This window comes from Staurois parvus, unplaced genomic scaffold (assembly GCF_062004578.1).
Source record: "Staurois parvus isolate SC_StPar_1 unplaced genomic scaffold, SC_StPar_1.0 ptg001392l, whole genome shotgun sequence".
Classification (NCBI taxonomy): Eukaryota; Metazoa; Chordata; class Amphibia; order Anura; family Ranidae; genus Staurois; species Staurois parvus.
Genome location: NW_028319188.1, coordinates 29,068 through 49,822, shown reverse-complemented (window position 1 = coordinate 49,822; position 20,755 = coordinate 29,068). Strand labels below are relative to the sequence as shown.

The window sequence follows — 20,755 nt, the reverse complement described above, 5'->3', positions numbered from 1 at the left end:
AGAGGACAGTAATACCCCCCAGTAGTAATACCCCCCAGTAGTAATACCCCCCAGAGGACAGTAATACCCCCCAGTAGTAATACCCCCCAGTAGTAATACCCCCCAGAGGACAGTAATACCCCCCCAGTAGTAATACCCCCCAGTAGTAATACCCCCCAGTAGTAATACCCCCCAGTAGTAATACCCGGGCTTTATATCGCTGAGTGATCTTCTCCATCATCCCCAGGGCACCGTCCCTCTGTGTCTGAGCATTCTCCATCTTCATCCTCGTCTTCCTCTCCCCCATCCATCGGAATACCAGGACTGACCCCACCACCGCCAGGACCACCAATACCAGGAACAGGTCCACCAGGAACTCCGGGATCAGCCGGGCAATAATACTGAGCAGCATGATGGTGGAGAGAACCCCGAATACAGGACTGACCCGGAGCGAGCCACAGGGACTGAGAGAGACCTGATACCCACCAGGAGGGGGGCCAAGGGGGCCGGGGGGGGGGGGGCCGAGAGTGACACCCGGCATCCAGGACAGGGGAAGTGGGACTGTGCAGAGTCCATCCAGGACAGGAGAAGTGGGACTGTGCAGAGTCCATCCAGGACAGGAGAAGTGGGACTGTGCAGAGTCCATCCAGGACAGGGGAAGTGGGACTGTGCAGTCTATCCAGGACAGGAGAAGTGGGACTGTGCAGAGTCCATCCAGGACAGGAGAAGTGGGACTGTGCAGAGTCCATCCAGGACAGGAGAAGTGGGACTGTGCAGAGTCTATCCAGGACAGGGGAAGTGGGACGTACAGTCCATCCAGGACAGGGGAAGTGGGACTGTGCAGAGTCCATCCAGGACAGGGGAAGTGGGACTGTGCAGAGTCCATCCAGGACAGGAGAAGTGGGACTGTGCAGAGTCCATCCAGGACAGGAGAAGTGGGACTGTGCAGAGTCCATCCAGGACAGGAGAAGTGGGACTGTGCAGAGTCTATCCAGGACAGGAGAAGTGGGACTGTGCAGTCCATCCAGGACAGGGGAAGTGGGACTGTGCAGAGTCCATCCAGGACAGGAGAAGTGGGACGTACAGTCCTTCCAGGACAGGGGAAGTGGGACTGTGCAGAGTCCATCCAGGACAGGAGAAATGGGACTGTGCAGAGTCTATCCAGGACAAGAGAAGTGGGACTGTGCAGAGTCCATCCAGGACAGTAGAAGTGGGACTGTGCAGTCCATCCAGGACAGGGGAAGTGGGACTGTGCAGAGTCTATCCAGGACAGGGGAAGTGGGACGTACAGTCCATCCAGGACAGGAGAAGTGGGACTGTGCAGAGTCCATCCAGGACAGGAGAAGTGGGACTGTGCAGAGTCCATCCAGGACAGGAGAAGTGGGACTGTGCAGTCCATCCAGGACAGAAGTGGGACTGTGCAGTCCATCCAGGACAGGAGAAGTGGGACTGTGCAGAGTCCATCCAGGACAGGGGAAGTGGGACTGTGCAGAGTCCATCCAGGACAGGGGAAGTGGGACTGTGCAGAGTCCATCCAGGACAGGGGAAGTGGGACTGTGCAGAGTCCATACATACAGAATAAGGACAGATACCGGAGTGTGGTGGGCGGGGACACATTTGGGTGGAGTTGGCAGGAGAGAAGTCATGGGGCCCCTCTGATTGGTCTGCAGGCTCTCCTGGGCGGAGTCATACATTGTGCAGCGATAATAAATGTATCATGTTTGGTGTCTATCGAATCGTCATTTCTGTCCAATGAGATTGATGGTAATATAAATGTATTGAGAACAGTTGGGTGCACCCTCCCCCGCATTACCCGCCCCCCACCTGATCGCCTGCCCCCCCCACCCGATCCAAACTCTGAGCTGCCCCGAGGCCGGTGACTCCGCCCCGATCCAAACTCTGAGCCGCCCTGAGGCCAGTGACTCCGCCCCGATCCAAACTCTGAGCCGCCCTGAGGCCAGTGACTCCGCCCCGATCCAAACTCTGAGCCGCCCCAGGGTCGGGGGAACTCCGCCCCAATCCAAACTCTGAGCCGCCCTGAGGCCAGTGACTCCGCCCCGATCCAAACTCTGAGCCGCCCCGAGGCCGGGGGAACTCCACCCCGATCCAAACTCTGAGCCGCCCCAAGGTCGGGGGAACTCCACCCCAATCCAAACTCTGAGCCGCCCCGAGGCCGGTGACTCCGCCCCGATCCAGACTCTGAGCCGCCCCGAGGCCAGGGGAACTCCGCCCCGATCCAAACTCTGAGCCGCCCTGAGGCCCGGGGGAACTCCGCCCCGATCCAGACTCTGAGCCGCCCCAAGGCCGGGGGAACTCCGCCCCGATCCAGACTCTGAGCCGCCCCAAGGCCGGGGGAACTCCGCCCCGATCCAAACTCTGAGCCGCCCCGAGGCCGGGGGAACTCCACCCCAATCCAAACTCTGAGCCGCCCCAAGGCCGGTGACTCCGCCCCGATCCAAACTCTGAGCCGCCCCAAGGTTGGGGAAACTCCGCCCCGATCCAGACTCTGAGCCGCCCCAAGGCCGGGGGAACTCCGCCCCGATCCAAACTCTGAGCCGCCCCGAGGCCGGGGGAACTCCACTCACAATTTTTCACTTTTATTTTGTTTCTTTTCTATGTTCAGTATAAATCGTTCCCCTCCAAAGGCTGCGACCAGGAGAGACACAGAGCCGATCGACTTCTAAGAAGCAGAACAATCTCCGCTACAATCACAGCGATTTATTGTACAATCAGACAAAACGAGACGTCATAAAAGAGGAAAGCAGCAAAATTCACATCGGTCAGAAGCCGTGTATGATGCCCGCCAAGGGGCGTGTCCTGGCAGAGCCACACCCACATTTCCTAAAGGTGAAGATGACAATAAAGGGTGTGAATGGGGCTTGGTGGGGACCGACCCCCCCCCCCCCCCCCGAGACTTCCACCCTCAGTCCTGCAAGCTGGAAAATCTCTGCCCCGGCTGGGAGTGTAATGCGTCCCCTTCTGAGAGTCATGGTCACCCAGATCAGTACGTGTCAGTATGTACAGTCCCTTGAAGAGGTCCCCCTCCCCCCCCCGAAATGCCCCCGTGTTGTCAGGTGACAACCAGAACTGTCAATGTAACTATTGGGATTGGATGTGATGGACCGACACAAAGCGGGTCATAGAGAGAACTCGGTGTAGTCACCCTGAGGTCATCCCAGAGGTCACACAGGATGGAGGGATGGAGACATGGAAGGATGGAGACATGGATGGATGGATGGATGGAGACATGGAAGGATGGAGACATGGATGGATGGATGGAGACATGGATGGATGGATGGATGGAGACATGGAAGGATGGATGGATGGAGGGATGGAGACATGGAAGGATGGATGGAGACATGGATGGATGGAGACATGGATGGATGGATGGATGGAGACATGGATGGATGGAGACATTGATGGATGGAGACATGGATGGATGGATGGAGACATGGATGGATGGAGATATGGATGGATGGATGGAGACATGGAAGGATGGAGACATGGATGGATGGAGACATGGAAGGATGGATGGAGACATGGATGGATGGAGACATGGATGGATGGAGACATGGATGGATGGAGACATGGATGGATGGATGGATGGAGACATGGATGGAAGGATGGAGACATGGATGGATGGATGGAGACATGGATGGAGGGATGGAGACATGGAGGGAGGGATGGAGACATGGATGGATGGATGGATGGAGACATGGATGGATGGATGGATGGATGGAGACATGGATGGATGGATGGATGGATGGATGGAGACATGGATGGATGGACACCCTGATGTCATCACAGAGGACAAGGGGGCTCTCTTTATGTCTGGAGGAAAAGAAATGTCATCTCCAAACATGGAAAGGTTTCTTTACAGTAAGAGCTGAGAATGTGGAATAGACTCCCTCCAGAGGTGGGTGTGGCCAGCTCAGTGGATTGCTGGAGGAAAGTCCTGGACTCTTTCCTGGATACACAGAATATAACTGGATATAACATTTATAGGGAAAGGTGATCCCGGGAATATCCGATTATTGATCCCGGGAATATCCGATTATTGATCCCGGGAATATCCGATTATTGATCCCGGGAATATCCGATTATTGATCCAGGGAATATCCGATTGCCTCTCGTGGGATCAGGAAGGAACGTTTCCCCTGCAGGAACCATGTATCACCATGTATCACCGTCTATCACCATGTATCACCGTCTATCACCATGTATCACCGTCTATCACCATGTATCACCGTCTATCACCATGTATCACCGTCTATCACCATGTATCACCGTCTATCACCATGTATCACCGTCTATCACCATGTATCACCATGTATCAATATGTATCCGTGTCTGTCAGTCGATGTCGGTCTGTGTGATTTTGTATCAGTTTGTATTATGAATTGTCAGATTTGGGTGGAGGAATTTCTTTATTGTGGAGTCTGAAGGACAAAGATGATGATCATTCCGGAATATTTGCTGACTGGGGGATTCCTGAGGATCGGGATATCACCGGCACTGGATTTCTTCTTCTTCATCATAAAACGTCAATGAAAGTCACCCCGCTATGGGAGAGCTCCGCCCCCAATAATCTCCAATCCATATCATGGCCCATCCAGAATCCCCTTCTTCCCGGTTGGGTCTCCCACTGACCACTCATGAGGTAGGTGAAGTTGTGTGACAGGTTCAGAGTAGGGCGGAGCTTAGTGATAAGTTCAGAGTAGGGTGGCGCTTATAGAATGAGAGGGGCAGAGTTATGTGATAGGTTCATAGAGGGTGGAGCTGTGTGACAGGTTCAGAGTAGGGCGGAGCTTAGTTATAGAATCAAGAGGGGTAGAGTTATTTGATGGCTCCACCCATCTCTGAACCAATCACATAGTTCTGCCCCTCCATGATTCTAAACTGAGCTCCGCCCTACTCTGAACCTGTCACACAGCTCCACCCCTCTATGTGATAAGTTCAGAGTGGGGCGGAGCTGAGTGATAGGTTAAAAGGGGGTGGAGCTATGTGCCAGATTCAGAGTAGGGCAGAGCTTAGTGATAAAATCAGAGAGGGGCGGAGCTATCACATATCACCATACTGCCCCTCTCTGATTCTATAACGAAGCTCCGCCCTACTCTGAAGCTGGCACATAGCTCCACCCCCTTTTAACCTATCACTCAGCTCCGCCCCATTCTGAACCTATCACATAACTCTGCCCCTCTCTGATTCTATAACTAAGCTCCGCCCTACTCTGAACCTGTCACACAGCTCCACCCCTCTCCGAACCTATGTGATAAGGTCAGAGTAGGGCAGAGTTGAGTGATAGGTTAAATGGGGGTGGAGCTATGTGCCAGATTCAGAGTAGGGCGGAGCTGAGTGATAGGCTCCTAGGGGGTGGGGTTAAGTGCTAAGTTCAGCGTGGGGCAGAGCTGAGTGATAGGATCCGAGGGGGTGGGGCTAAGTGCTAGGTTCAGTGTGGGGCGGAGATGAGTGATATGCTCCAAGGGGGTGGGGCTAGGTTCAGCGTAGGGCGGAGCAGAGTGATAGGATCCGAGGGGGTGGGGCTAAGTGCTAGGTTCAGTGTGGGGCGGAGCTGAGAGAATTACAGATCAATGAATATATAACAGTAATGATTCCTTGGTCATGTGACCATATTATGGGAGGACTCCGCAGAGGATCCCAGAGCGCCATCACTGCGTTAGCGCCTCATCCGCGTCACTGACTCCACCTCCTTCATCAGGCGGAGACATTGTTCTTCCTGCCACGGGAGCGCCACACACTGCACAGCCACCGGGAGCCCCACGCCGTCCGCCACCGCCTGCAGGAGCCAATCACAGCACGTGTTAGAAGATGGAGCACAGAACTGGGTGGAGGCACTCCGGATATAAACTCTGGGGAATACCATCCCCCGCACCTCCACCCTGAATCACAAAACTTTTTCGGTTGAACAGATTAAACTTTTTTACATAAAAAATTGCTGCCACACCCGGAACAAGGCTCCGCCCACATACACAATATTCAGGTGGAAGATTTATTATTCTGTCCAGCCAGTCCTGCGATGTGCACAGCTCTGCCAGGCAGGGAGCTCCCTCAGGGGCCGGCTTATAGAGATGATGCTGCCTCTCTGTCCAGTGAGGGGGTGGAGAGGTGACACAGGATGGAGAATTCTTCATTCAGGAGCTGCGGGTGTCACCTCTCCGGCTGAACATCGCAGGACTGGCCGTACCAGACGATGAACATTCACCTTCTTCAGGAGTCGGTCCCAGAAGTCTCTGTGGTGACCCTTGTAGCTCCTCAGCTCCTCCTCATCTTCTCTGGTCACCGTGGTAACTGGAAGGACGCCGACTGGAAAGTCCAGCAGATTATACAAGATGGTGTATGAGGTGGCGGCTGGAAGAGAAAGTCATGTGATCAGGAATGTGATGTCATCGGTCAGTCACACAAGACAACGGGTGGGAGGAACAGGGGGTCTGTGCGTGGGCGGGACCTTCCTCACCCCATGAGTCTTTGTGCGTGGGCGGGACCTTCCTCACCCCATGACCAGGGCATGTGTGTGGGAGGGACCTTCCTCACCCCATGAGTCTTTGTGCGTGGGTGGGACCTTCCTCACCCCATGAGTTTTGTGCGTGGGCGGGACCTTCCTCACCCCATGAGTTTTTGTGCGTGGGCGGGACCTTCCTCACCCCATGAGTTTTTGTGCGTGGGCGGGACCTTCCTCACCCCATGACCAGGGTATGTGTGTGGGAGGGACCTTCCTCATCTCACAACTTCCATAACAATCCCCAGAAACAGACAATCAGCTGTAAAAAATTCTACTCCTCCACTCCTGTGTGCTCTGGCCCCTCCTCTGTGGTACCTCTCTGGCCCCTCCTCTGTGGTACCTCTCTGGCCCCTCCTCTGCAGAGGAGGGACTGAGGTACCACAGTCTACTAACCCCTCCTCTGTGGTACCTCTCTGGCCCCTCCTCTGCAGTCTACTAACCCCTCCTCTGTGGTACCTCTCTGGCCCCTCCTCTGGGGTACCTCAGTCCCTCCTGTGCAGTCTACTAACCCCTCCTCTGTGGTACTTCAGTCCCTCCTCTGCAGTTTACTAATCCCTCCTCTGTGGTACGTCTCTGACCCCTCCTCTGTGGTACCTCTCTGGCCCCTCCTCTGTGGTACCTCTCTGGCCCCTCCTCTGTGGTACCTCTCTGGCCCCTCCTCTGTGGTACCTCTCTGGCCCCTCCTCTGCGGTCTACTAACCCCTCCTCTGTGGTACCTCTCTGGCCCCTCCTCTGTGGTACCTCTCTGGCCCCTCCTCTGTGGTACCTCTCTGGCCCCTCCTCTGTGGTACCTCTCTGGCCCCTCCTCTGCAGTCTACTAACCCCTCCTCTGTGGTACCTCTCTGGCCCCTCCTCTGTGGTACCTCTCTGGCCCCTCCTCTGTGGTACTTCTCTGGCTCCTCCTCTGTGGTACCTCTCTGGCCCCTCCTCTGTGGTACCTCTCTGGCCCCTCCTCTGTGGTACCTCTCTGGCCCCTCCTCTGTGGTACCTCTCTGGCCCCTCCTCTGTGGTACCTCTCTGGCCCCTCCTCTGTGGTACCTCTCTGGCCCCTCCTCTGTGGTGCCCCTGGCCCCTCCTGGCTGTTCCCTTGTTGGGTGTTATGTACAGAGCTGTTGTGGGGGGTGGATCTGTTGGCGGGTGAACATGGCGCTCCCCAGTGATCAGATGGATCCGGAATATAGTGGGGGCGCTTCCATTCACAGGTGTCACTGTCTCTTAAATGTGGGGGGTGCAGGGGGAGGAGTCCTGAAAGGGGTGGGGCACAGCACACTATACAGCTGGTGTGGCCGGCGCCTGCACTGAATGAGGAAGGGCAGCTGAGGACAGGCAGTAATACCACATACTTGTCAGCTTTCCAGGAGATCCGATGGACAGAGCCGGACCCAGAATAGGACAGATGAGCGAATCCAACTCCTCCGCCCTCCACAGGGCGACGAATTCCTGGCGGTACGCCTGCAACACACAGCCAGAGGAGCCGCCGTGACACACCCCATAATAGACACCCCATAATAGACACCCCATAATAGACACCCCATAATAGACACCCCGTAATAGACACCCCATAGTATACACCCCATAATAGACACCCCATAGTATACACCCCATAATACATCTCCTAATACACCCCATAATATACACCCCATAATATACACCCCATAATAGACACCCCATAGTATACACCCCGTAATATACACCCCGTAATATACACCCCGTAATATACACCCCATAATATACACCCCATAATATACACCCCGTAATATACACCCCATAATATACACCTCATAATACACCCCGTAATATACACCCCGTAATATACACCCCATAATATACACCCCGTAATATACACCCCATAATATACACCCCATAAAATACACCCCGTAATATACACCCCATAATATACACCCCATAATATATCCCATAATATACACCCCATAATATATCCCATAATATACACCCCATAATATACACCCCATAGTATACACCCCATAATATACACCCCATAATATATCCCATAATATACACCCCATAATATACACCCTGTAATATACACCCCGTAATATACACCCCGTAATATATCCCATAATATACACCCCATAATATACACCCCATAGTATACACCCCATAATATACACCCCATAATATACACCCCATAATATACACCCCATAATATATCCCATAATATACACCCCATAATATACACCCCGTAATATACACCCCATAATATACACCCCATAATATACACCCCATAATATATCCCATAATATACACCCCATAGTATACACCCCATAATATACACCCCATAATATATCCCATAATATACACCCCATAATATACACCCCGTAATATACACCCCATAATATACACCCCATAATATACACCCCATAGTATACACCCCATAATATACACCCCATAATATACACCCCATAATATACACCCCATAATATACACCCCGTAATATACACCCCATAATATACACCCCATAATATACACCCCATAATATATCCCATAATATACACCCCATAGTATACACCCCATAATATACACCCCATAATATATCCCATAATATACACCCCATAATATACACCCCGTAATATACACCCCATAATATACACCCCGTAATATACACCCTGTAATATACACCCCGTAATATACACCCCGTAATATATCCCATAATATACACCCCATAATATACACCCCATAGTATACACCCCATAATATACACCCCATAATATACACCCCATAATATATCCCATAATATACACCCCATAATATACACCCCATAATATATCCCATAATATACACCCCATAATATACACCCCATAGTATACACCCCATAATATACACCCCATAGTATACACCCCATAATATACACCCCATAATATACACCCCATAATATACACCCCATAATATATCCCATAATATACACCCCATAATATACACCCCGTAATATACACCCCATAATATATCCCATAATATACACCCCATAATATACACCCCATAATATATCCCATAATATACACCCCATAATATACACCCCGTAATATACACCCCATAATACATCTCCTAATATACACCCCATAATATACACCCCATAATATACAGTGCAGGAAATGTGTATTTGCCCCCCTGATGCTGAATGTTGGCCCCTCACACAGAAATGATCGGTCTAACAATGGAATGTTCGCCCCTCACACAGAAACGATCGGTCTAACAATGGAATGTTCGCCCCTCACACAGAAATGATCGGTCTAACAATGGAATGTTCGCCCCTCACACAGAAACGATCGGTCTAACAATGGAATGTTCGTCCCTCACACAGAAACGATCGGTCTAACAATGGAATGTTCGTCCCTCACACAGAAACGATCGGTCTAACAATGGAATGTTCGCCCCTCACACAGAAACGATCGGTCTAACAATGGAATGTTCGCCCCTCACACAGAAATGATCGGTCTAACAATGGAATGTTCGCTCCTCACACAGAAATGATCGGTCTAACAATGGAATGTTCGCCCCTCACACAGAAACGATCGGTCTAACAATGGAATGTTCGTCCCTCACACAGAAACGATCGGTCTAACAATGGAATGTTCGTCCCTCACACAGAAACGATCGGTCTAACAATGGAATGTTCGCCCCTCACACAGAAACGATCGGTCTAACAATGGAATGTTCGCCCCTCACACAGAAATGATCGGTCTAACAATGGAATGTTCGCTCCTCACACAGAAATGATCGGTCTAACAATGGAATGTTCGCCCCTCACACAGAAACGATCGGTCTAACAATGGAATGTTCGTCCCTCACACAGAAACGATCGGTCTAACAATGGAATGTTCGTCCCTCACACAGAAACGATCGGTCTAACAATGGAATGTTCGCCCCTCACACAGAAACGATCGGTCTAACAATGGAATGTTCGCCCCTCACACAGAAATGATCGGTCTAACAATGGAATGTTCGCCCCTCACACAGAAATGATCGGTCTAACAATGGAATGTTCTCCCCTCACACAGAAACGATCGGTCTAACAATGGAATGTTCGCTCCTCACACAGAAATGATCGGTCTAACAATGGAATGTTCGGTGTAACACTGAGAGACAGAATACAACAACAAATTCAGCAGAAATGCGTCTAACAAATGATGACGGATCTGCATGTTCATGAGGGAAAGAAGGATTTGATCCCCGATCATTCAGCAGGATTTCTGGCTCCCAGGTGTCTCTCATACAGGTAACAAGCTGAGATTAGAAGCAGTCTCTTAAAGGGAGTGCTGCTAATCTCATTGTGTTCCCTGTATAAAAGACACCTGTCCACAGGAGCCATCAAACCATCAGATTCCAAACTCTCCACCATGGCAAAGACCAAAGAGCTGTCCAAGGATGTCAGGGACAAGATGGTAGACCTACACAAGGCTGGACTGGGCTACCAAACTATGGCCAAGCAGCTTGGTGAGAAGGTGACAACAGTTGGTGCAATCATTCACAAATGGAAGAAACACAAAACAAGTGTCAGTCTCCCTAGGTCTGGTGCACCATGCAAGATCTCACCTCGTGGAGTGTCAATGATCATGAGAACAGTGAGGAATCATCCCAGAACTACACGTGAGGATCTTGTCAATGATCTCCAGGCAGCTGGGACCACAGTCACCAAGAAACCAATTGGTAACACACTACGCCGACAAGGACTGAAATCCTGCAGTGCCCGCACGGTCCCTCTGCTCAAGAAAGCCCATGTCCAGGCCCGTCTGAAGTCTGCCACTGAACATCTGAATGATGCCGAGGAGGACTGGTGGGAAGTGTTGTGGTCAGAGGAGACCAAAATCCAGCTCTTTGGCATCAACTCAACTCGCCGTGTTTGGAGGAGGAGGAAAGCTGCCTATGACCCCAAGAACACCATCCCAACTGTGAGACATGGTGGTGGAAACATTCTGCTTTGGGGGTATTTTTCTGCTAAGGGGACAGGACAACTGCACTGCATCAAAGGGGCGATGGACGGGGCAATGTACCCTCAAATCTTGGGTGAGAACCTTCTTCCCTCAGCCAGGGCATTGAAAATGGGTGGTGGATGGGTGTTCCAGCATGACAATGACCCAAAACACACGGCCAAGGCAACAAAGGAGCGGCTCAAGAAGAAGCACATTAAGGTCCTGGAGTGGCCTAGCCAGTCTCCACACCTTCATCCGATGGAAAATCTGTGGAGGAGCTGAAAGTTCGAGTTGTCAAACGTCAGCCACCAAACCTTAATGACTTGGAGAGGATCTGCCAAGAGGAGTGGGCCAAAATCCCTCCTGAGATGTGTGCGAACCTGGGGGCCAACTCCAGGAAACGTCTGACCTCTGTGATTGGCCACCAAGTACTAAGTCATGTTTTGTGAAGGGGATCAAATCCTTCTTTCCCTCATGAACATGCAGATCCGTCATCATTTGTTAGACGCATTTCTGCTGAATTTGTTGTTGTATTCTGTCTCTCAGTGTTACACCGAACATTCCATTGTTAGACCGATCATTTCTGTGTGAGGGGTGAACATTCCATTGTTAGACCGATCGTTTCTGTGTGAGGGGCGAACATTCCATTGTTAGACCGATCGTTTCTGTGTGAGGGGCGAACATTCCATTGTTAGACCGATCGTTTCTGTGTGAGGGGCGAACATTCCATTGTTAGACCGATCGTTTCTGTGTGAGGGGCAAACATTCCATTGTTAGACCGATCGTTTCTGTGTGAGGGGCGAACATTCCATTGTTAGACCGATCGTTTCTGTGTGAGGGGCGAACATTCCATTGTTAGACCGATCGTTTCTGTGTGAGGGGCGAACATTCCATTGTTAGACCGATCATTTCTGTGTGAGGGGCGAACATTCCATTGTTAGACCGATCGTTTCTGTGTGAGGGGCGAACATTCCATTGTTAGACCGATCATTTCTGTGTGAGGGGCGAACATTCCATTGTTAGACCGATCGTTTCTGTGTGAGGGAGGGGAACATTCCATTGTTAGACCGATCATTTCTGCGTGAGGGGCGAAGATTCCATTGTTAGACCGATCGTTTCTGTGTGGGGGCGAACATTCCATTGTTAGACCGATCATTTCTGTGTGAGGGGGAACATTCCATTGTTAGACCGATCATTTCTGTGTGAGGGGCGAACATTCCATTGTTAGACCGATCGTTTCTGTGTGAGGGGCGAACATTCCATTGTTAGACCGATCGTTTCTGTGTGAGGGGCGAACATTCCATTGTTAGACCGATCGTTTCTGTGTGAGGGGCGAACATTCCATTGTTAGACCGATCATTTCTGTGTGAGGGGGAACATTCCATTGTTAGACCGATCATTTCTGTGTGAGGGGCGAACATTCACCATCGGGGGGAGCACATACACATTTCCTGCACTGTACATCCCATAATATCCAACACACAGGCAGAGGAGCCGCCATGACACCTCCCATCATGCATCAGAAACCATCACCCCACCACCACTGTGACCATGTGACCTGTGTGACCCCTCCCCCTCATTGGTATAGCGGAGCTCCTCGCAGTGACTGTAGGGGTATATACTGCTGGGTGGGGGATGGGGTCTGTGGGGTGGTGGCTCTTCTCTGTGGGGGATGGGGTAATATATGATGACTTACCTCCACCGCTCGATGCTGCCTCCAGAGATCCTTCACAGAACTGCAGGGAAAAGAAAGATGAACTGTCAGTGTTCCCCCAGAAACCTCCCCCACATCATTGTACACAATACTATGTGGAAGACGCAGGATCCCCCTTATACTCCCCCTCAATCCTCCTCTTGGAGGCCATTGAGGAATGCTGGAAATCTTTGACCTTCAGGTTTTACTGCCCCCTACAGGAGGATTGGAAGCTGGAAAACAAATTGTGAGCCAGCCCAGGATAGCCCTTCCTACTCCCAGCATGCCTCAGTACTGGAAGCATGAGGAGGGGACCCGTGGCCCTCAATGGACTCCAAGAACACAAGAACAGAAATCCAATTTTCTTCCTCGTCCACTGAGAGAAACAGGAAGTCGGAGACGGTCAGGGTATCCAATTGTGGGGTGGGGGAAAAAACAGCAAACCGGGCGAGAGAGCCGCATGAACACCTATCCTGGCATCAGAAGAGGCCACAATGCCCACCCGGTGGACCCTGCAGGACGTGGGAACAGAAGAGGCCACAATGCCCACCCGGTGGACCCTGCAGGACGTGTGAACAGAAGAGGCCACAATGCCCACCCGGTGGACCCTGCAGGACGTGTGAACAGAGGAGGCCACAATGCCCACCCGGTGGACCCTGCAGGACGTGTGAACAGAAGAGGCCACAATGCCCACCCGGTGGACCCTGCAGGACGTGGGAACAGAAGAGGCCACAATGCCCACCCGGTGGACCCTGCAGGACGTGTGAACAGAAGAGGCCACAATGCTCACCCGGTGGACCCTGCAGGACGTGTGAACAGAAGAGGCCACAATGCTCACCCGGTGGACCCTGCAGGACGTGGGAACAGAAGAGGCCACAATGCCCACCCGGTGGACCCTGCAGGACGTGGGAACAGAAGAGGCCACAATGCTCACCTGGTGGACCTTGGAGAACATGTGAACAGAGGAGGCCACAATGCCCACCTAGTGGACCCTGCAGGATGTGTGAACAGAAGAGACCACAATGCCCACCTAGTGGACCTTGGAGAACATGTGAACAGAAGAGGCCACAATGCCCACCTAGTGGACCCTGCAGGATGTGTGAACAGAAGAGGCCACAATGCCCACCTAGTGGACCTTGGAGAACGTGTGAACAGAAGAGGCCACAATGCCCACCCGGTGGACCCTGCAGGACGTGGGAACAGAAGAGGCCACAATGCCCACCCGGTGGACCCTGCAGGACGTGGGAACAGAAGAGGCCACAATGCCCACCTGGTGGACCCTGCAGGACGTGGGAACAGAAGAGGCCACAATGCCCACCTAATGGACCCTGCAGGACGTGGGAACAGAAGAGGCCACAATGCTCACCCGGTGGACCCTGCAGGACGTGGGAACAGAAGAGGCCACAATGCCCACCCGGTGGACCCTGCAGGACGTGGGAACAGAAGAGGCCACAATGCTCACCTGGTGGACCTTGGAGAACATGTGAACAGAGGAGGCCACAATGCCCACCTAGTGGACCCTGCAGGATGTGTGAACAGAAGAGACCACAATGCCCACCTAGTGGACCTTGGAGAACATGTGAACAGAAGAGGCCACAATGCCCACCTAGTGGACCCTGCAGGATGTGTGAACAGAAGAGGCCACAATGCCCACCTAGTGGACCTTGGAGCACGTGTGAACAGAGGACCAGGCAGCAGCATCATCTGGGAAACATAAGCTGGGTCCCTTTTACCTCAACTGTCCTCACTAATGGTTAATGTACACCCTGCTATGGCACTGTCTGATGGATCGTGATTGGATGATATTTCAGATGTCCAGCTTTCCAGAACGTTGATTGGAAGACAATGAGTGGGCTGAGAATCGCACTGCGCTGAGTCAGACAGGAAAGTGGTCCCTGTGCGATCCTGACCAGCCCTGACTCCAGAGACGGATTCTTCAGCCACCAAACTATGGACATCCTGGTCTTTACTGCCAGAAGAACTGCACTGACTTGTCCCATGATGGGAGGAAGTTGTGTTGTAAGGGTAGGGGCAAACTGGACCTCCTGAAAGGGGACCTGCTCCTAGGGGACCACCACTAGACCCAAAACTCTCATGCAGAAGCAAAGTCGGCTGATTTCGGAAGAGTCCAGTCTTGGGACTTGGCAGTTCAATGTTCCTCCTGGAGAAGAAAGTCTCTGGTTTGAGCTGTGTCTAGGATCAGATCTTCCAACGCTGACTTCTGAAGGTTCAGGACCCAGCTGGACCTCTGCAAGATCTGGACAGTCAAGGCCATGTTGTCCACCAGAGCCAGCAGGAGGTCATTGAGATCCCATGTGAGATGCACCTTGAGAAGCACAGGGCCCAGAACCTTGCTGACCACCCGAGGTGCAGAAGACTGGAAGAGCAAAGCGAAGAAATGGCCAATGAGCTTGATGCCCACAGAGGCCAGAGAGTCTCCCTGATGGAAGAATGCTGACACACCGGGTGCATTCATGCAGAATTTCTTGGCCCAGAAGGAAGACATTTAGTTTCTTGAGATCCAAGATGAGGCAGATGCCGTCTGGGGCCTAGGGACCGGTTGGATCAGAACCTCTGAAACCATTCTGCCAGAGGGACTGGAACGATAAGGCTCCGTTCACACTAGCTTTGTAAGCAGGCATTTTGCAGGCGTTTGAGGGGCATTTTTAATGCTCCACATTGCAGCACAGAGAGCTGTTCACACTGAAGCGTTAGCACGGCGTCGCGGCAAAATTGTCGCCTCATGTCGTCAGGAGGAGGTGATGCCTTTCAATGCCTCGGATTCAAGGCTCTGGTGACGCTCCTCAAATGCCTGGCCGGTATCTGTGGGGCGGTAATACCATTACCTTCATTATGGGTGTCTATGGGGCGGTAATACCATTACCTTCATTATGGGTGTCTGTGGGGCGGTAATACCATTACCTTCATTATGGGTGTCTATGGGGCGTTAATATCATTACCTTCATTATGGGCATCTGGGGGGTGGTAATACCATTACCTTCATTATGGGCGTCTATGGGGCGGTAATACCATTACCTTCATTATGGGCGTCTAGGGGCGGTCTAAACGCCTATCAAATGCCCGTTATTGGTGATCAGGAAACCCCCTGTACCCCATTATCAGTAATTAGTACACCCCCTGTACCCCCATTATCAGTGATCAGTACACCCCCTGTACCCCCATTATCAGTGATCAGTACACCCCCTGTACTCCATTATCAGTGATCAGTACACCCCCCTGTACCCCAATTATTGGTGATCAGTACACCCCCTGTACCCCAATTATCAGTGATCAGTACACCCCCTGTACCCCCATTATCAGTGATCAGTACACCCCCTGTACACCCATTATCAGTGATCAGTACACCCCCTGTACTCCATTATCAGTGATCAGTACACCCCCCTGTACCCCAATTATCGGTGATCAGTACACCCCCCTGTACCCCAATTATTGGTGATCAGTACACCCCCTGTACCCCAATTATCAGTGATCAGTACACCCCCTGTACCCCATTATCAGTGATCAGTACACCTTCCTGTACCCCCATTATCAGTGATCAGTACACCCCCCTGTACCCCCATTATCAGTGATCAGTACACCCCCTGTACCCCAATTATCAGTGATCCATACACCCCCCTGTACCCCATTATCAGTGATCCATACCCCCCTGTACCCCAATTATTGGTGATCCATACATCTCCCCCTGTACCCCATTATCAGTGATCCATACACCCCCCTGTACCCCATTATCAGTGATCCATACACCCCCCTGTACCCCATTATCAGTGATCCATACCCCCCTGTACCCCAATTATCAGTGATCCATACACCCCCCTGTACCCCATTATCAGTGATCCATACCCCCCTGTACCCCAATTATCAGTGATCCATACTCCCCCCTGTACCCCATTATCAGTGATCCATACCCCCCCTGTACCCCAATATTCTCCTGCGGAGATCTGACCTGACACCTCGTGTGCTCCTCAGGGCATTTGCCAATCGGGGAAACTAGACAGACGGATATCAGAGAGATGATTGGTCGGAGAATTCCCAGAAACACCCAAACAGTACAAATCCCACCACATACCATAGCGCAGTCCACCCCCCAGACTCACCAATGGCCGCACCACAATAGAGAGTAAGCTCTTCAGCCAAGACGGGATGGCGTAGGTGGTAACCTGAGGCTGCAGATTGGCGTCCACCAGATTTCCTTTACTGAGGATGAGGAGACGATGATGTCACATGTACAGCGATGATGTCACAAGTACAGGGATGATGTCACACATACAACGATGATGTCACATGTACAGCGATGATGTCACAAGTACAGGGATGATGTTACAAGTACAGGGATGATGTCACAAGTACAGGGATGATGTCACACATACAACGATGATGTCACATGTACAACGATGATGTCACAGTACAGGGATGATGTCACATGTACAACGATGATGTCACAGTACAGGGATGATGTCACATGTACAGGGATGATGTCACACGTACAACGATGATGTCACACGGACAAGGATGATGTCACATGTACAAGGATGATGTCACACGTAGAGCGATGATGTCACATGTACAGGGATGATGATGTCACACATACAGGGATGATGACAAACGTACAATGATGATGTCACACGTAAAACGATGATGTCACATGTACAAGGATGATGTCACACGTAGAGCGATGATGTCACATGTACAGGGATGATGATGTCACACATACAGGGATGATGACAAACGTACAATGATGATGTCACACGTAAAACGATGATGTCACACGTACAGGGATGATGTCACAAGTACAACGATCATGTCACACGTACAACGATGATGTCACACGGACAAGGATGATGTCACAGTACAGCGATGATGTCACATGTACAAGGATGATGTCACACGTAGAGCGATGATGTCACATGTACAGGGATGATGATGTCACACATACAGGGATGATGACAAACGTACAATGATGATGTCACACGTAAAACGATGATGTCACACGTACAGGGATGATGTCACAAGTACAACGATCATGTCACATGTACAACGATGATGTCCTCTCTCTCACACACAGTGATGATGTCACTCCTCTCTCTCTCACACAGTGATGATGTCACTCCTCTCTCTCACAGTGATGATGTCACTCCTCTCTCTCTCACGCACAGTGATGATGTCACTCCTCTCTCACGCACAGTGATGATGTCACTCCTCTCTCACGCACAGTGATGATGTCACTCCTCTCTCTCTCACACAGTGATGATGTCACTCCTCTCTCTCTCACACAGTGATGATGTCACTCCTCTCTCTCTCACACAGTGATGATGTCACTCCTCTCTCTCACACACAGTGATGATGTCACTCCTGTCTCTCTCACACACAGTGATGATGTCACTCCTCTCTCACACAGTGATGATGTCACTCCTCTCTCTCTCACACAGTGATGATGTCACTCCTCTCTCTCACACACAGTGATGATGTCACTCCTCTCTCTCACGCACAGTGATGATGTCACTCCTCTCTCTCTCACACAGTGATGATGTCACTCCTCTCTCTCACGCACAGTGATGATGTCACTCCTCTCTCACGCACAGTGATGATGTCACTCCTCTCTCACGCACAGTGATGATGTCACTCCTCTCTCACGCACAGTGATGATGTCACTCCTCTCTCTCACGCACAGTGATGATGTCACTCCTCTCTCTCACGCACAGTGATGATGTCACTCCTCTCTCTCACACACAGTGATGATGTCACTCCTCTCTCTCTCACACAGTGATGATGTCACTCCTCTCTCTCACACACAGTGATGATGTCACTCCTCTCTCTCTCTCACACAGTGATGATGTCACTCCTCTCTCTCACACACAGTGATGATGTCACTCCTCTCTCACACACACTGACACTGCAGTCCAGGAAGGGTGGGGCCATACATGGGCTATACATACAAGTTCTCCAGGAAGGTGGCTCCTCCGTCTGCCAGTAACCCTTTCATCACCAGATCATACATGGCGCTCTCTATGGAGGGAGGGGAGAACGGAACCAACTGAAAGAAAACCGCAGCAAACATCAGACTCCGCCCCCACATCATACCCCTCCCCCAGAGCACACCCCGCCCCCTCCAGACACTGAGCACAGGACGGACATGACATCACCCCTCCCCCATAGCCCACTCTGCCCCCTTCAAACACTAAGCACAGGACGGACAGGACACCACCCCTCCCCCATAGCCCACCCTGCCCCCTTCAAACACTAAGCACAGGACGGACATGACATCACCCCTCCCCCAGAGCACACCCTGCCCTCTCCAGACACTGAGCACAGGACGGACATGACATCACCCCTCCCCCATAGCCCACCCTGCCCCCTTCAAACACTGAGCACAGGACGGACATGACATCACCCCTCCCCCAGAGCACACCCTGCCCTCTCCAGACACTGAGCACAGGACGGACATGACATCACCCCTGTCACCCTTTCTGTATAATGCCGACATCTCTGGATGTGTGAAGTTAGTTTCCATTTTATAACTTCTCTCTCGTTTCCTCAGATTTGTGTCATTTCTGTATAAGGACCTCATATGGAATCCCTCAACTATTCCCAGTTTCTGTTCTTCACGTAACTATATTGATAAGAATGGAACAATTCATTGGTCATCCTGAGATTAAGCCACGCCCACCGAGTTCTGTATAACTGTACTTGTCATGCATTCGACTGTCAGAGATGACACTTCGGTGTCGGAGATTTACTTCTCCCAGGCCTGAGGGTGAAAATAACGAGGACAAGGGGGGCTACAGACATAGATGGAATCCTTGCAATCTGGTGTCAGAAGTGGGATTAAAGGCGTGGCCGGTCAGGTAAGCTGAGCCAGTCTTAGTTTTACCTGGATTGTCCCCCTTTAAAGACCCCGGGACAGCAGCCCAAGTTTCCGTTTGAGATTGTTGGATCTCACGGAGGGTCGTTGAGGTGGGTCCCCAAAGGAATTCAGAGGTTTTTGGAACCTCTGGGGAAAACTTTGCCTAGGCAGGTATAATTGTGAATTCACAGGAGTCCTCCTGCCATTGCAGAAGTAGAAGTGCCTATTTGCTGCGTGTTAAGAAACTGTTAGGTAGTCATTTGTGTTCCGGAGAGAGTACAAAGTCCGCACTGTGAGTGTTAGACTCCTGAAATGTCGAAAGGATTTGTCTGTGTTAGAGCCTCTGCAGAGTAGGAGCTAGAGAACCTCCATTTTGTACCGACACGTCATATTTATTGCTTTGCCTCACAGAGGATTTCTGCTCTAAGTGGGGATCTCTAAGGTGGGGGATCTCTAAGGTGGGGGATCTCTAAGGTGAGGGATCTCTAAGGTGAGGGATCTCTAAGGTGGGGGATCTCTAAGGTGAGGGATCTCTAAGGTGGGGGATCTCTAAGGTGAGGGATCTCTAAGGTGGGGGATCTCTAAGGTGAGGGATCTCTAAGGTGGGGGATCTCTAAGGTGGGGGATCTCTAAGGTGGGGGATCTCTAAGGTGAGGGATCTCTAAGGTGAGGGATCTCTAAGGTGGGGGATCTCTAAGGTGGGGGATCTCTAAGGTGAGGGATCTCTAAGGTGGGGGATCTCTAAGGTGGGGGATCTCTAAGGTGAGGGATCT

General features: G+C 51.4%; 2 protein-coding genes across 2 annotated transcripts in view; both read right to left on the bottom strand.

Moving 5' to 3' along the window:
- LOC149436250 (vitamin D3 hydroxylase-associated protein-like) overlaps nucleotides 1–413 on the bottom strand; it is a 70,360-nt gene extending 69,947 nt beyond the window's left edge. Inside the window, 1 exon segment of the mRNA XM_089661815.1 lies at nucleotides 185–413. Within this exon segment, the coding sequence (XP_089517941.1) occupies nucleotides 185–391 (207 nt within the window). The 5' untranslated portion in view covers nucleotides 392–413.
- A 3,974-nt stretch (nucleotides 414–4,387) lies between these two features.
- LOC149436249 (fatty-acid amide hydrolase 1-like) overlaps nucleotides 4,388–20,755 on the bottom strand; it is a gene marked incomplete at its 5' end in the record, with an annotated part of 43,067 nt that continues 26,699 nt past the window's right edge. Inside the window, 7 exon segments of the mRNA XM_089661816.1 lie at nucleotides 4,388–5,776; nucleotides 6,203–6,348; nucleotides 7,843–7,951; nucleotides 13,124–13,163; nucleotides 17,085–17,128; nucleotides 17,236–17,335; nucleotides 19,075–19,172. Coding sequence (XP_089517942.1) covers nucleotides 5,657–5,776; nucleotides 6,203–6,348; nucleotides 7,843–7,951; nucleotides 13,124–13,163; nucleotides 17,085–17,128; nucleotides 17,236–17,335; nucleotides 19,075–19,172 — 657 coding nt within the window.